General features: G+C 45.6%; 1 protein-coding gene across 1 annotated transcript in view; it reads right to left on the reverse strand.

The window, feature by feature from the left end:
• Nucleotides 1–397: 397 nt before the first annotated feature.
• LOC126428050 (chaoptin) overlaps nt 398–16,901 on the reverse strand; it is a 251,465-nt gene continuing 234,961 nt past the window's right edge. The window contains exons 18-19 of the mRNA XM_050089927.1: nt 9,492–9,748; nt 398–1,657 (exon numbers count right to left, since the gene is read on the reverse strand). Coding sequence (XP_049945884.1) covers nt 9,496–9,748 — 253 coding nt within the window. The 3' untranslated portion in view covers nt 398–1,657; nt 9,492–9,495. The remainder of the gene's footprint in view (nt 1,658–9,491; nt 9,749–16,901) is intronic.

A 16,901-nucleotide genomic window follows, 5' to 3' on the forward strand; every position in this document is an offset into this window, starting at 1 on the left:
AATGTTAATATATATGGACTCACTTGATTTTTCCCAATTTCAGCATCTCAGCAGTTGCATACGATCAGTCTGAATCTAGCTGTAGTAATAACTCAATTTCGAAAAGAAAGGCTTCCTGATAGCATTAAATGACAAACAGTGAAGCTGAAGTGTCATGTCAAGATGTAATTGTTACCTAGCCAGAGAAGATTTCGTAAGTGACATCTACCCTGAAAGATTACGACTACATATTCTGAATCCAGCATCATTCCAGATAATAACTGTTTAGTGGACGGTTTCTGTCTGATTGTTGATCACATGTGTTTTATATACACTTACATAAATTAATGTACTAACTCAATTGAGGGATTTACATCATAACAAATGTAACATTAAAAATAATGTTTTGTACACTGTGGAGATTCGAAAGGTATCTTTATTCATTTCCATTGACTTATTGTAAGGAACTTCATAAAATAAATACTTCTCTCATTACAGCAACAAAAGGGCAGTAGGTTGTCAGTTGGAAGTTCTCAGAGGTAACAATTCGTTTTTTTGTTATTTTCTTCATATTTCTTTAAAAGACGGAACATACAGCTGTTCTTGTGTTTATGCATTTGTATGGACACTTCCTCACATTCCATCCCCTTAGATTTGACAATGCCTATTATGCTAAACAAGTTTCAAGCTATACTATTACATGAAAGACAGCAAAGCATATATAAGTTAACAATTGCAACAGTGCAAATGCCAATATAAATTCACATACACTATAGTTCCTAATGAGTAACATAACACATATATATGTAATCAGTCTGTCAAGATCGTTTCATCTCCTATTTAATACCCTGTACTTAGAACTGTGTACTGTCTTATTCTTATTGCTAGTGCTTTCTCCACTTCCTCCTTAACACTATAAAACAATGATTGCTGTTAAAACTAGAAACAAATATATTATTCTTTTTTAAAACTATATTTGTTATGTACTTTGACAAAAGAAAGCTTCTCAGTATTTCACATGTGTAAATACAGTTTTTCCCCTTCCTCGCAAAGAGGAAAACAAAGAGCTATTTGATAAGAAAACTGAAGATCAAAATGCAAGGTAAAGAGTGAATAAATAATGGGAGTTTGTGTGCATGTGAAGGTGGTGTACACGTGAAGTTTAAAAAATAATCTTGCCTGATATGTACAAGATGTAACAACGTATGTACACTTTTGATAGCTTTATAAATTTCAGCTGAAATGCTAATATGCTAATAGCTACATACATTGTGGAGATATGTATAACTGTACATTTATAGTACCTTTACAGACACGTGAGGTATACTAAGAGATATACAAACAATATTCACATTATTTTATGAGATTAATAGTCAAGCTAGTGCAAGTAAGCAGCGAAGCGCACAAGTGCTAGAAACTGTTAAGCATTAGGATCGACACCTGTGGTAGCTTTCCTACAGAAGCTATGATGCTTATTGGACAAGCACAGCAATGTTATGTACACATGTATAACTTGTGTAGTCTTCAGCATTGATTTCACTGTCACCTCTGTGGATATTTCTGCCACATTCTTGCATGCACAAAGGTCTCCATTATTTTTCATTTCCGTGTTGACAGGCCAAATGAAATAAGATAGTGGCTTTATCATTCAAAATGGCCTGTCTGACCTGTACAGAACCTGTAAAGAAAAAATCGATGACACATTACAGAATAATGTAGCAGGATGGATTGACATGTATATATTTAGTTTCTACATACACATTGGTTTACGATTCAGGTGTCCCTAATAAGCTGCACATCAGGACAATGCAACGGAATGATCAATTTTCTTAAAAATTTCGCGGAATTTTACAAGGAGCATTGCGAAACCTAAGTACCGCTCTTCGCTCTTCTCTCTTCTTGAAAACCATAAGCCAAGACAGTCAGGTATATGCAGTATTTCTTGACTTCCGGAATGCATTTGATTCGGTATCACAACTGCACTTATTATCGAAATATGATTGGGGTACGAAGCAAAATTTGTTACTAGGCTGAGGATTTCTTCACAGAAAGAAACCAGTACGTTGTCTTGCATGGAAGCCGTCAAGAGATGTAGAAGTAACTTCAGATGTGTCCCAGGAAAATGTGTAGAAACCCACGGTATTCATGTTGCGCATTAATACCCTTTCAAATAATACTAACCTCATGCTTTTATTAGATGATAATGAAGTACTACTGCCTGTAAAAAGTTGCACAGACATTCAGTTAGATCTCGGTAAGATTCCAAAGTGGGCAAAGATAGTCAGTTCGCTTTAAATACTGTAAAAACATACAATACCGGCCATTAAAATTGCTACACCAAGAAGAAATGCAGATGATAAACGGGTATTCATTGCACAAATATATTATGCTAGAACTAACATGTGATTACATTTTCATGCAATTTGGGTGCATAGATCCTGAGAAATCAGTACCCAGAACAAACACCTCTGGCCGTAATAACGGCCTTGATACGCCTCGGCATTGAGTCAAACAGATCATGGATGGTGTGTAGAGGTACAACTACCCATGCAGCTTTAACACGATACCACACTTCATCAAGAGTAGTGACTGGCTTATTGTGACGAGCCAGTTGCTCGGCCACCGTTGACCAGACGTTTTCAATTGGTGAGAGATCTGGAGAATGTGCTGGCCAGGGCAGCAGTCGAACATTTTCTGTATACAGAAAGGCCCGTACGGGGCCTCCAACATGCGGTCGTGCATTATCCTGCTGAAATCTAGGGTTTCGCAGGGATCGAATGAAGGGTAGAGCCACGGGTCGTAACACATCTGAAATGTAACGTCCACTGTTCAAAATGCCGTCAATGCGAACAAGAGGTGACCGAGACGTGTAACCAATGGCACCCCATACCATCACGCCGAGTGATACGCCAGTATGGCGATGACGAATACACCCTTCCAATGTGCGTTCACTGCGATGTCGCCAAACACGGATGCGACCATCATGATGCTGTAAACAGAACCTGGATTCATCCGAAAAAATGACGTTTTGCCATTCAGGCACCCAGGTTCGTCGTTGAGTACACCATCGCAGGCGCCCTTGTCTGTGATGCAACGTCAAGGGTAACCACAGCCGTGGTCTCCTAGCTGATAGACCATGCTGCTGCAAATGTGGTCGAACTGGAGGTGCAGATGGTTGTCGTCTTGCAGACGTCCCCATCTGTTGACTCAGGGATCGAGACGTGGCTGCACGATCCGTTACAGCTATGCGGATAAGATGCCCGTCATCTTGGCTGCTAGTGATACGAGGCCGTTGGGATCCAGCACGGCGTTCCATATTACCCTCCTGAACCCACCGATTCCACATTCTGCTAACAGTCATTGGATCGCGACCAACGCGAGCAGCAATGTCGCGATACGATAAACCGCAATCACGATAGGCTACAATCGCACCTTTATCAAAGTCGGAAACGTGATGGTACGCATTTCTCCTCCTTACTCGAGGCATCACAACAACGTTTCACCAGGCAACGCTGGTCAACTACTGTTTATGTATGAGAAATCGGTTGGAAACTTTCCTCATGTCAGCACGTTGTAGGTGTCGCCACCGGCGCCAACGTTGTGTGAATGCTATAAAAAGCTAATCACTTTCATATCACAGCATCTTCTCCCTGTCGGTTAAATTTCGCATCTGTAGCACGTCATCTTCGTGGTGTAGTAATGTTAATGGCCAGTAGTATAGTATCCGCTGACTACAATATCAGTGAATCACAACTGGAATCTGTCGACAAATACTTGGGTGTAAGAATTTGTAGGGATACGGAACGAAAGAGTCACATAGGCTAATTTATAGGTATAGCAGGTGGCAGAATTCAGTTTATTTGTAGAATGCAAAGGAAACGCAGATAGATACAGGGTAAATTGCTTACAAAAGACTCGTGCAACCAATCGTACAATATTGCTAATGTTTGTCGGACCCATACAAAGTAGGACAAAGAGTTGATATTAAATGTCATCAAAGAGGGGTAGCATGAGTGGTCATAGGTTGTGTGACCATCACGGAGATGTTGAAAACAGTGAGCTGCCTCACGCTTGAATGTAGGTACAAACTGCACTGCAAGGGGAAAAAAAAGCGACGAACCACGAAGGAGTTACGAAAATTGGTCCACAGCGATGTTCACACAGGTATCTACAGAAAAGGCAAAATTGCATACTTTGGCGGTCAGGGGAGGAATGTGTAATGCTGCAGCGCAGTTTCATCGCGCGGCTGGCAGTGGTAGTAAACAGGGCATACAGTCCTTACGAATATCATTCCATGTACTCAGCTGGGCATAACTATGCCTCGCAGACAGGCGTGTGAACAGTATACGTGGCAGTTAGCATTGGAGAGACCCGTATAGTTGGACTCGAAGACACCGGATGGAGTAATCGGCGGATCATTCGACATTTAAAAAGGTGCGATGCCACAACTCGACGATGTTGGCAGAAATGGATGAACCATGGACGAACACAGTGTCAACAAGGAAGCACCCGACCTTGACCGGCGACAGAATGAGAGTGCTGAGCAATCACTCCCGAGGCACTCAGATCCCCGGATTCGTCATTATCATCGACGTGACGTGCAACTTGCGCTCCAGTGACCACCAGGCCATTTGTAGGCGGCTCACAGAATGGAGGCCCCCTTGTGCGGAATACCACTGACCTCTTTCAAATAACTTCCGGGAATTCAGCCAGGTAACAGTTTCAGCGACCGCCGATATTTAGGCGGGAGAACACCCCGCCATTTTCAGGACAAACTGCAACGGACAGGCGACGTACATGCAAATTTAAAACCTCGGTTCTCGGACCGAAGCAGGGAAGCTAACACACACAGTTAACACAAGTGCCACCAAAGATGAGCTTGGTCTGCGTAAGGTAGGTGTAGCTGCGGCATGGCATATATTGGTCAAACTATCAGGACCGTAGAGGACCGATGTACTGAGCATAAACGGCACACAGTATTACAGTAGCCAAGTAGATCTGCTATTGCCGAACGTTGCTTGGATACTGGTCACCCCATGTTATATAATAACACCGACATATTGGCATGCACGTCCAGCTATTGGGACAGTGTTATTAAGGAGGCAGTTGAGATTAAATTAGCGAGCAACCTCGTTAACAGGGATGGAGGTTTTTGTTTGGAATCCGGCTCTCCCCTTGTCAAAAAACAGAGAGACAGAGTCAATGCTACCTCACCTGCGAATTCGTAGTCTCACTATCGATAGCTCTGACTTTGGTCATCTTTAGTGGCACTAGTGTTCAGTGTATGTGTAATCTTTCCTGCTTCAGTCCGAGAACCGAGGTTTTAAATTTGCATGTACGTCGCCTGTCCGTTGCAGTTTGCCTTGAAAATGGCGGGGGTGTTCTCCCGCCGAAATATCGGCGGTCGCTAGAAGTGTTACCTGGCTGAATTCCCAGAAGTTATTTAAAAGTTATATACGCCAGGAGGAACTCAGGTCTTACCACTGACCTCTGTACACCACCGTTTGCAGTGGCGACAGGCACACCCAGACTGGAATCTCATTGACTGGAGTAGAATTGACTTCAGTAGCGAGTCTCGCTTCGAACTGAGCCGCAACGACCAGTGAAGATGTGTCTCGGATAGCGCCGGTGTACCAACCTGACAGTTGTCCGCCAAATGACTCGAAAACCAACAGTGATGGTCTAGGGTGCCATCTCTCTGCGTGCCAGCACCCTTTCGGTTGTCATCCGAGGTGCCTTTACAGCACAGCGGTGCATAAAAGATATTCTACGCTCTGTTTTGTTGCCCTTCGTGGCAAGCCATCCTGAGCATACATTTCAGCAAGATAATGCCCGCCCACACACGGCGAGAGTTTCTTCTGGTTGTCTTCGTACTTGTCAAACCCTACCCTGGCCAGCAAGGACGCCTGATCTCTCCCCAATTGAGAACGTTTGGAACTTCATGTGCAGTGCCCTAAACCAGCTCCGGATTTTGAACACCTAACGCGCCACTCGCACAGAATTTAGCCCTCAGGAGGACACTGCAATGTTGACATACATTGTTCATTGTCTCGAAGCCGATCAGTACATCCGCAGCGTAATCGACTGTTGGATCGTGTCTTAACGCCAAACGTTCAGTTCGAATTGTGAGGTTTGGCTATCTGTTTTTCTGACGTTCCAAATTATTTTATGCGTAAGCTTCAACTGAGCGAGTCAAACTAGTCTGTATCCGTTTTTCCGGAGTCGCAGTGGATCGCACGTGAGAAAGTCTGATTCTATTTGCCTCGAAACGCTGACTACGCTCTCACACTCGGCGGTCATGTAGTTGGCCTGCGTTGCGCGTACGCCGAACCATATTCCACGCCTCATTTGCGGCATTCTTTCCAAAGAAATAAACCGTGAGCTGAAATCAACTCAATGTTTGCAACACACAAAATTACGACGAACTGACATCAATTCGATCTTTGCATCACACCAAGTATATGACCACCACCGATAACACACTGAAATGCTGCTTTCTATTTTATTTTATTTATTTATTTCGCAATGAAACGTGTGACAGCAGAACTGTCAAAATGAACGTCACATTTTTTTTTTATGAAAACATGTGACAGCAGAACTGTCAAACTGAAAGTCACGTTTTTTTTTATGAAAACATGTAACAGCACGATTGTCAAATTGAACGTTACTGGTTTTTTGTTACGAAAACATGTGACAGCAGAACTGTCAAACCGACCATCACATATCTTTCACTGAGGTTTTCATACAAAAATACCGTTCAAATTTCTGACTTTTCTGGTGGATTTTCCAAAAATTTTATTTCATACAAATCATGTTCTGACAATTACGAAAAAAGAAAACATTCCAATCCTTCGAGCCATTCTCAAGTGATGATTTTCCATGCATTCGGCAATTTATTTTTATTTTTTATAGACGATTAAATATTTATTCCAAACTACTCAGTTTTATACGTAAAGTAAAGTGGATCCCTGCTGTCAGCTGTCGCGGGATATTACGCGGAATCAGTGGCGGCGTTTGAATATGTGTACCGGACCGGGATTCGAACCCTGAATTTCCTACTTATTAGCAAGTGCTTTAACAACTGCGCCATCTGGGACACAGTATTATCGCAACTGCGCCGACACCCCTCACGTCCGATCCACATTCTCATCGAGTGCCACCTATCCACTGTCCCTGCCCATTTTACTCGCGTTAACTCAGAGATTCCCGTAGTAGGTCGAATGCATTCGTGCATTCGCACTACAGAAGGTGGATCGACTGGTCGACGCAAAACCGCAGCTGTGAAACATTATATATGTTACGCGTAATGCCCCGCTGCAGCAGACAGCGACGACCCACTTTAATTAACGTATTTAACGTTTCACAGCCGCGGGTTCTGCGAGGCGTCTATTCTTTCGGACTTGCACGAAATAACAGACACCACCCATTCATATTACTCAGTTTTGCCACTACAATGTAGTATCAATAAAACCAAACGGAATATAGTTTGATGCAGTATTCAATGGTTGTTTAGGACGTAATACATTACAATCAGATACACATGTCCACAAATGTTAATACTATCTACTCAGTGATCGCAAAATTCGTTTTAGACCAGGGCTAAATTGTGCCATTGAAATATATGGTCTGAGGGATCCAGATTTCTGCAAAAAGTGGGTTTAGGTCGTACTTTTTTTCAACTTTTTTCAAGCGATTCTCCCATTTAGACCCCCTTGTGATCTGCAGCCTATCTGTCAAGACCTCACCCTCCGTCCCCCGACCCCGACCCAATAATATAGTGTTGTACTGGTGAGGTCCATGTCCCCAGTTAACATCACAGTCTAATATACACAGTCGCGACACTCTCTGGTATGAAAGTTGTTACCGTTTGACAGCTGGGGCGACACTAACGCTCCAAGCGGTGAGAAAGTGGACATTCACAACCGCCTTAAGGATAAGCTTGTTTTTAATATTTTCTAGTTAATTAACGAAATGGATGTTCTATTCTTGCCTTCCATGCGTTAATAAATTACTGAGAGACATGAATTATAGTGCAGTAAATTTAAAAGCAGGCGAATCGCACTGATTCAATGACGTAAGCTACAACTTGTTCATGAATAAATACTTTCGAATATGTATATACTTACAGCTTATTCCACTGAAAGCAAGAGAATATAAAGACATATTTCATGTGGGACAAGCATATATTTCTATTGTTACCTGTTGTTATATCATAGCAAATTCCATTGACACTTAAAAATACGAGGGTAATCCCAAAAGTAGGGTCTCCTGTTTTTTTATAAGTACACTGACCTGTTATTTCTACAATGGTTTACATCAGTTTACAGCTTGAACATTTAGCTATTTTTCGACATAATCACCATTTCTGTCGATGCATTTTTGTAGACGCTGTGGCAGTTTTTCTATGCCCCTGTCATACCAGCTCGCCGCCGCCATGCTGTTCGGTCTGACTCAACTGCAAACTCTCTACACCACTTACGAACATTTTTGACATCCATGCACGACTCGCCATACACTTCCGTCAATTGGCGATGGATTTCAATCGGCGCAGTGCCCTTTGCGTTCAAAAACCGAATAACTGCGCGCAATTCGCACTTGACGGTAACATCCAACGGAAGCTCGTAAATTCTCAACTGCTACCAAGCCCAGACGGAGAGCCTCAGCGCGGCGTGCGCATGTTTACACACAGCGCGTGAAGCACTCTTCATAACAGTGCGACCAACTGCCACACTAACAGAGTTCTGTACCTATAAAAAAAATAGGAGACCTTACTTTCGGGATTACCCTCGTATTTTATGGAGTCTAGCGATTCGCCCATTCTTATATTCGTGTAAATGTAATTACTTATGCTTCTGATGTGTTGAAGATTCTTGCCGTTTTGTGGCTCAGATTTAGCAATTGTAGAACTGGTTTCTTCTGTCCTTGCAAGAGAATCGTAAATAAACTATCCTGTAAGGTATGGTTTCGTCCCTGCCACGGTCCTTAGGAAACTAAATAATGACAAACGTGCCGTCAGTTTTTAGTTATTGTTGGTTTTTATGGCGCTACACACACCCCCTATTTTAAAAGAGAGGTAGCCAGCACAGAGACTAGGTGGAAATACTGACAAGAGCTGACAAAGACGTCATGCGGCGGTAACAAGTCGGACTCACTGTGGGACGGGGTTGCTGTTTGAGTTAAAGCTGCTGTCAGTTCTAGGGACCGGTACAGCGCAACTTCTGTTGAATACCTCACTTATCCAGCTGTCCTCCAAAGAACTGACCCCTCATGAGTTCCGGCTATTGGGACACACGCCTGGGCAGGTACTTAGTAGGAACTTGATTTATACCACGAGACCCACAAGGTAACAGGTAAATCAAAATAAAAGTTAGTATTCGCAGTCATACAGTATCGTATTCAGAAGTGTCGCTTGCTGGCCGCTCGGGGCGCTGCTGTCGGTGTGGGTAACAAAAACGAGGCGGAGTGTCGCGACTGTTACGTCAGACTGTGGTCAACCGCAATCGCATATTCACCATTTCAGCCCAGCAGACTGGCCATCACGGCGACCATGACGGCAGCCACGACAGCTGGGGCCTGTGGAGCGTTGGGAGCGGCAGACCCCCAGCCGCACTCGATGTCGGTCTTGAGGACGTCCGCCAGGGACACGTTGCCGCGGTTGGCGCACGTCGCCGTCCTCACGTCATCCGACGTGCCGTAGCAGTCAGTCTCCTGCGATGACTTGTCCTCGCACAGGTACTGGTGTCTCTTGCGTTGCCACACTTCCACCCATCTGCAACAGAACATATAACCTTACACAAACTCCTTCTCTTCCGAGAGTTTGCATACTATCAAGGCGTGCAACCTGATGAACGTTCATATACACTGAAGTGTCAAAGAAATTGGTGTACGCATGCGTATTCAATTATAGAGATAAGTAAATCGTGGGAAGACTTTGGAAACAGGTTGGAGACTATGGGTCAAGCTGCTGGAAAACCATTCTGGAGTGTAATTAGCAGTCTTCGAAAGGGAGGTAAGAAGGAAATGACAAGCATTTTGGACAGGTCAGGAAAACTGCTGGTGAATCCTGTGGATGCCTTGGGCAGATGGAGGGAATATTTTGAAGAGTTGCTCAATGTAGGTGAAAATACGATCAGTAATGTTTCAGATTTCGAGGTAGAATGGGATAGGAATGATGATGGAAATAGGATCACATTTGAGGAAGTGGAAAAAATGGTCAATAGATTGTAGTGCAATAAAGCGGCTGGGGTGGATGAAATTAAGTCGGAACTCATCAAATACAGTGGAATGTCACGTCTTAAATGGCTACACAGGATAATTGAAATGGCCTGGGAGTCGGGACGGGTTCCATCAGACTGGACAAAAGCAGTAATCACACCAATCTTTAAACATGGAAACAGAAAAGATTGTAACAACTACAGAGGTATCTCTTTAATCAGCGTTGAGGGTAAAATCTTCTCAGGTATTGTTGAAAGGAAAGTGCGAGTATTAGTTGAGGACCAATTGGATGAAAATCAGTGTGGGTTTAGGCGTCTTAGAGATTGTCAGGACCAGATCTTTAGCTTATGGCAAATAATGGAGAAGTGTTATGAGTGGAACAGGGAATTGTATCTATGCTTTACAGATCTAGAAAAGGCATATGACCGGGTTCCTAGGAGGAAGTTATTGTCTGTTCTACAAGATTATGGAATAGGAGGCAAACTTTTGCAAGCAATTAAAGGTCTTTACATGGATAGTCAGGCAGCAGTTAGAGTTGACGGTAAATTGAGTTCATGGTTCAGAGTAGTTTCAGGGGTAAGACAAGGCTGCAACCTGTCTCCACTGTTATTCATATTATTTATGGATCATATGTTGAAAACAATAGACTGGCTGGGTGAGATTAAGATATGTGAACACAAAATAAGCAGTCTTGCATATGCGGATGACTTAGTTGTGATGGCAGATTCGATTGAAAGTTTGCAAAGTAATATTTCAGAGCTAGATCAGAAATGTAAGGACTATGGTATGAAGATTAGCATCTCCAAAACGAAAGTAATGTCAGTGGGAAAGAAATATAAACGGATTGAGTGCCAAATAGGAGGAACAAAATTAGAACAGGTGGACGGTTTCAAGTACTTAGGATGCATATTCTCACAGGATGGCAACATAGTGAAAGAACTGGAAGCGAGGTGTAGCAAAGCTAATGCAGTGAGCGCTCAGCTACGATCTACTCTCTTCTGCAAGAAGGAAGTCAGTACCAAGACTAAGTTATCTGTGCACCGTTCGATCTTTCGACCAACTTTGTTGTATGGGAGCTAAAGCTGGGTGGATTCAGGTTACCTTATCAACAAGGTTGAGGTTACGGATATGAAAGTAGCTAGGATGATTGCAGGTACTAGTAGATGGGAACAATGGCAGGAGGGTGTCCACAATGAGGAAATCAAAGAAAAACTGGGAATGAAGTCTATAGATGTAGCAGTCAGGGCGAACAGGCTTAGTTGGTGGGGTCATGTTACACGCATGGGAGAAGCAAGGTTACCCAAGAGACTCATGGATTCAGCAGTAGAGGGTAGGAGGAGTCAGGGCAGACCGAGGAGAAGGTACCTGGATTCGGTTAAGAATGATTTTGAAGTAATAGGTTTAACATCAGAAGAGGCACCAATGTTAGCACTGAATAGGGGATCATGGAGGAACTGTATAAGGGGGGCTATGCTCCAGACTGAACGCTGAAAGGCATAATCAGTCTTAAATGATGATGATGATGATGATGATGTAAATAGGCAGAATACGGTGCTACGGTCCGCTACGCCTATACAGGGTGAGTCATAAATGAGGAAAAATATGCCGTGTAAATTGTCACACACTGAGCTACAAACATGAACTCGTTTTCCGCATCTACCTATGTGAGTAAATGACAATGCAATTGAACAGTAAAAATCTGGAAATATTGACTTCTGGGTGTTCTGTGCGTCGACATTGGCCAAGGGGACAGATCGGCAACAGGGCACAACACGCAAGTGTTGCAGGTAGTCTAGCCGCTCACGAGAAGGCGAGGCATGCGGCGTCAGGCGACAGTCTGCGTGAGACCGCGAGCAATGACAGCGCCCACATCTCTCTCGTACCGGTCACGCTGGCCAGCATTATGTGTCTTTGCTAGCTGGCATAGGAGAAGGGACGTGAGGAGCGTCTGCACTTCTGTGCTGGCATGTTTTATAATTTGGTTTTTGTGTCCCAGACTTAGTTTTAAGAAACGAGTGCATAGATGCAGAGCACAAAATACAACTACACAAGTATGTGGCAGCTAATATAGACGAATACAATACAGCTGTAGAAATCGAAACTAACACAGAAACACACGACCAGAAGCTGCAGTGGCGGTTTACAAGTACTGCTCGAAATGACGGCCGCGATGTGTGTGGCAAAGTTGAACTGTTCGCAGGAAGGATTGCCGAACACGATCCAAGATGTCTGTATCTCTTTGCGTAGTATCACAGGCATGTTGTATTCTGCGCTGAAGGGTGTTGACATCGACAACCTCTCCTTCATAAATCACACATTTCAGATGGCCCCATAAAAAGAAATCGGTGGATTGAGGTCTGGCGATCTTGCTGGCCATGCTACAGGGCCTCCACGACCGATCCATTTCGAAGGGAAGGCATTATCCACGTGGCGTGGCACTGTGCCACTGAAGTGAGCGGGGGCACCATCAGGCATGTTCATACGAGAGGCCAAACTAACGTCTTCCAAAAATTCCGGTAGTGTAGCATCTAGGAAACGCAGATACCACTCTCCTGTAAGCCTTTGTGGCAGCACATGTGGCCCTATGAGATGGTGACCAATAATGCCACACCAGATATTGACACCACGTCATTGTTGGTACCCTCGTATCACTGTGCTGTGGGGGTTTTCTTCCTCCCACTCGCGCCAATTATGCGAATTCACTATACCCTCCTTTGTGGAAAAGGCTTCGTCGGTGAACAGTATTGTTCGTGAAAAATGCTGGTCGTGGGTCTGACGCCGTAGGATAAAGTTGTAGAAGTCCAGCTTCCTCTGGTAGTTTTCCAACAATACTGCCTGTACCTTCTGCATGCGAAAGGGATGGTAATGGTTCCTATGGAGTACTCGCATAACAGTAGATTGTGACATTCCGACCGCAGTGGCGAGGGACCTGCTGCATATTTTTCGGTCCTCCGCAACAGTTTGTAATAGTTTTTCTTCGTCATCCGTACTGTACGCCGACGGTCGGCATCGACCACTAAATCCTGGAGGTGCTACACATGCACCACACTCCCTCAAGCGCCTGTCCACAGAGTAAAACTTTTTGCGGATGGAAGGCGCCGGCTAGGAAACCTCTCGTGATACAGTTGCGCCGGTGTAGCCGAGCGGTTCTAGGCGCTGCAGTCTGAAACCGCGCGACCGCTACCACAGCAGGTTCGAATCCTGCCTCGGGCATTGAGGTGTGTGAAGTCCTTAGGTTAGTTAGAACTAAGTACACTCCTGGAAATTGAAATAAGAACACCGTGAATTCATTGTCCCAGGAAGGGGAAACTTTATTGACACATTCCTGGGGTCAGATACATCACATGATCACACTGACAGAACCACAGGCACATAGACACAGGCAACAGAGCATGCACATTGTCGGCACTAGTACAGTGTATATCCACCTTTCGCAGCAATGCAGGCTGCTATTCTCCCATGGAGACGATCGTAGAGATGCTGGATGTAGTCCTGTGGAACGGCTTGCCATGCCATTTCCACCTGGCGCCTCAGTTGGACCAGCGTTCGTGCTGGACGTGCAGACCGCGTGAGACGACGCTTCATCCAGTCCCAAGCATGCTCAATGGGGGACAGATCCGGAGATCTTGCTGGCCAGGGTAGTTGACTTACACCTTCTAGAGCACGTTGGGTGGCACGGGATACATGCGGACGTGCATTGTCCTGTTGGAACAGCAAGTTCCCTTGCCGGTCTAGGAATGGTAGAACGATGGGTTCGATGACGGTTTGGATGTACCGTGCACTATTCAGTGTCCCCTCGACGATCACCAGTGGTGTACGGCCAGTGTAGGAGATCGCTCCCCACACCATGATGCCGGGTGTTGGCCCTGTGTGCCTCGGTCGTATGCAGTCCTGATTGTGGCGCTCACCTGCACGGCGCCAAACATGCATACGACCATCATTGGCACCAAGGCAGAAGCGACTCTCATCGCTGAAGACGACACGTCTCCATTCGTCCCTCCATTCACGCCTGTCGCGACACCACTGGAGGCGGGCTGCACGATGTTGGGGCGTGAGCGGAAGACGGCCTAACGGTGTGCGGGACCGTAGCCCAGCTTCATGGAGACGGTTGCGAATGGTCCTCGCCGATACCCCAGGAGCAACAGTGTCCCTAATTTGCTGGGAAGTGGCGGTGCGGTCCCCTACGGCACTGCGTAGGATCCTACGGTCTTGGCGTGCATCCGTGCGTCGCTGTGGTCCGGTCCCAGGTCGACGGGCACGTGCACCTTCCGCCGACCACTGGCGACAACATCGATGTACTGTGGAGACCTCACGCCCCACGTGTTGAGTAATTCGGCGGTACGTCCACCCGGCCTCCCGCATGCCCACTATACGCCCTCGCTCAAAGTCCGTCAACTGCACATACGGTTCACGTCCACGCTGTCGCGGCATGCTACCAGTGTTAAAGACTGCGATGGAGCTCCATATGCCACGGCAAACTGGCTGACACTGACGGCGGCGGTGCACAAATGCTGCGCAGCTAGCGCCATTCGACGGCCAACACCGCGGTTCCTGGTGTGTCCGCTGTGCCGTGCGTGTGATCATTGCTTGTACAGCCCTCTCGCAGTGTCCGGAGCAAGTATGGTGGGTCTGACACACCGGTGTCAATGTGTTCTTTTTTCCATTTCCAGGAGTGTAGTTCTAAGTTCTAGGGGACTCATGACCTCAGATGTTAAGTCCCATAGTGCTCAGAGCCATTGGAACCATTGGATACAGTTGCCTTGCAACGTCAGCTCTTCCATCTACAAGCCCGTAGGTAAGGTGCATGTCGGCGTATTCCTCGTTTCTGAAACTCGCTGTGGTACTGTAGTAACACTGTGATGCGGCCGTTAGCAGCTGTCGACACGGCGAGTATCGGGCAGTTTGAGCAACGCAGAGGTGTTGTAAACACGTCATGCACGCCGCCGTTGACCAATCTTTCCCGCTCACGGGATACACATTCCCTAACACTGGACTGTACACTCTGTTACCGCCGGCAACGTGTGATTCACAAGTTCTGATACAATTTCACGCACATTACGATGGGATTTGTTCTTTCTCGCATCTTTCAAAAGTTGGCAGATACACATCAGCTCATTGGTGTGTCATGTGTTGTATCTATGGGTGAACGACATGTCGTGATCGTGAGGCTCCGCGCTATCTCGTTCAATGGTTAACAGGTGTTTTTGTTTTACATACACAGTACACCGAAGAGAACGAAATTAACAACGGTGCGTCACGTGTTACGCATAGCAGCATGCATTCCTCGACATATTTTTTCTCATTAATGACTCATCCTGTATAAGACAATATGGCGCTGTTGTTAGATTCATTACTGCTGCTGCCATGGCAGGTTATCAAGATTTAAGTGAGCTTGAACGTAGTGTTATAGTCGACGCACGAGCGATGGGACACAGCATCTCCGAGGTACCGGTGAAGTGGGGATTTTCCCGTACGATCATTTCACGAGTGTACCCTGAATTTCAGGATACCGGTAAAACATAGTTGCGGCCAGAAAAAGATCCTGCAAGAACGGGACCAACGACGACTGAAGAGAATCGTTCAACCCCAACCGCTGCAGATTTTAATGCTAGGCCATTCAATGAAACATCATCCAGAGCTTTCCGAGCCGAAGACTCACTCGTGTACCCTTGATGACTGCAGGACACGAAGCTTTACGCCTTGCCCCTGGGCCCGTCAACACCGACATTGGACTGTTAATAACTGGAAACATGTTGCCTGGTCGAACAAGTCTCGTTTCAAATTATATCGAGCGAATTGACGCTTACGGATACGGAGACAACCTCATGAATCCATGGACCCTGCATGTCAGCAGGGAACTGTTCAAGCTGCTGGAGGCTCTGTAATGGTGTGGGGCGTGTGCAGTTGCAGTGCTATAGGATTCCTAATACGTCTAGATACGACTCTGACAGGTGACACGTACGTAAGTATCCTGTCTGACCACCTGCATCCATTCATGTGCATTGTGCTTTCCGACTACTTGGGTAATTCCAGCAGGACAATGTGACACCCCACACATCCAGAATTGCTACAGAGTGGCTCCAAGAACACTCGTTGGCCTTCAAACTCCCCAGACATGAACATTATTGAGCTTATCTGGAATTCCTTGCAACGTGCAGTTCACAAGAGATCTGCATCCCTCGTACTCTTACGGATTTATGGACAGCCCTGGAGGATTCATGGTGTCAGTTGCCTCCCGCATAACTTGAGACATTAGTCGAGTCCATGTCACGTCGTGTTGCGGCACTTCTTCGTGCTCGCGGGGGCCCTACACGAAATTAAGCACGTGTACCAGTTCACATTATACAGATTTCAATATACGAGGCACATACAGAAACAGGTGTGTAAACCGCGGAACGATCGGGAAATCTGGGAAGAATTGTGAATATTTTCATCCGGAAAAAACCAGGGAATTTTTTAAAAATCCGGGAGGGATATTGAGCCAAATTCCGTCCATTTACTGTGTTAGGTCGTCAAAATCCTTAACTGATTGGAGTGACCTACCCATAATGCTCCAAACGTTTTCAGTTGCGGAGAGATTCGGCGAACTTTGTAGCCGATGTCTCAGAATATCGTCGACGTACCGCTGCACTGCAAGGATGCAGCAGACGAGAACCGGAGAGGTCCTGCTACGAAAAGAAATGGCCGCTCAGACCACCACTCATGGT

The sequence above is a fragment of the Schistocerca serialis genome, chromosome 12 (assembly GCF_023864345.2).
Source record: "Schistocerca serialis cubense isolate TAMUIC-IGC-003099 chromosome 12, iqSchSeri2.2, whole genome shotgun sequence".
In the NCBI taxonomy this organism is placed as follows: Eukaryota; Metazoa; Arthropoda; class Insecta; order Orthoptera; family Acrididae; genus Schistocerca; species Schistocerca serialis.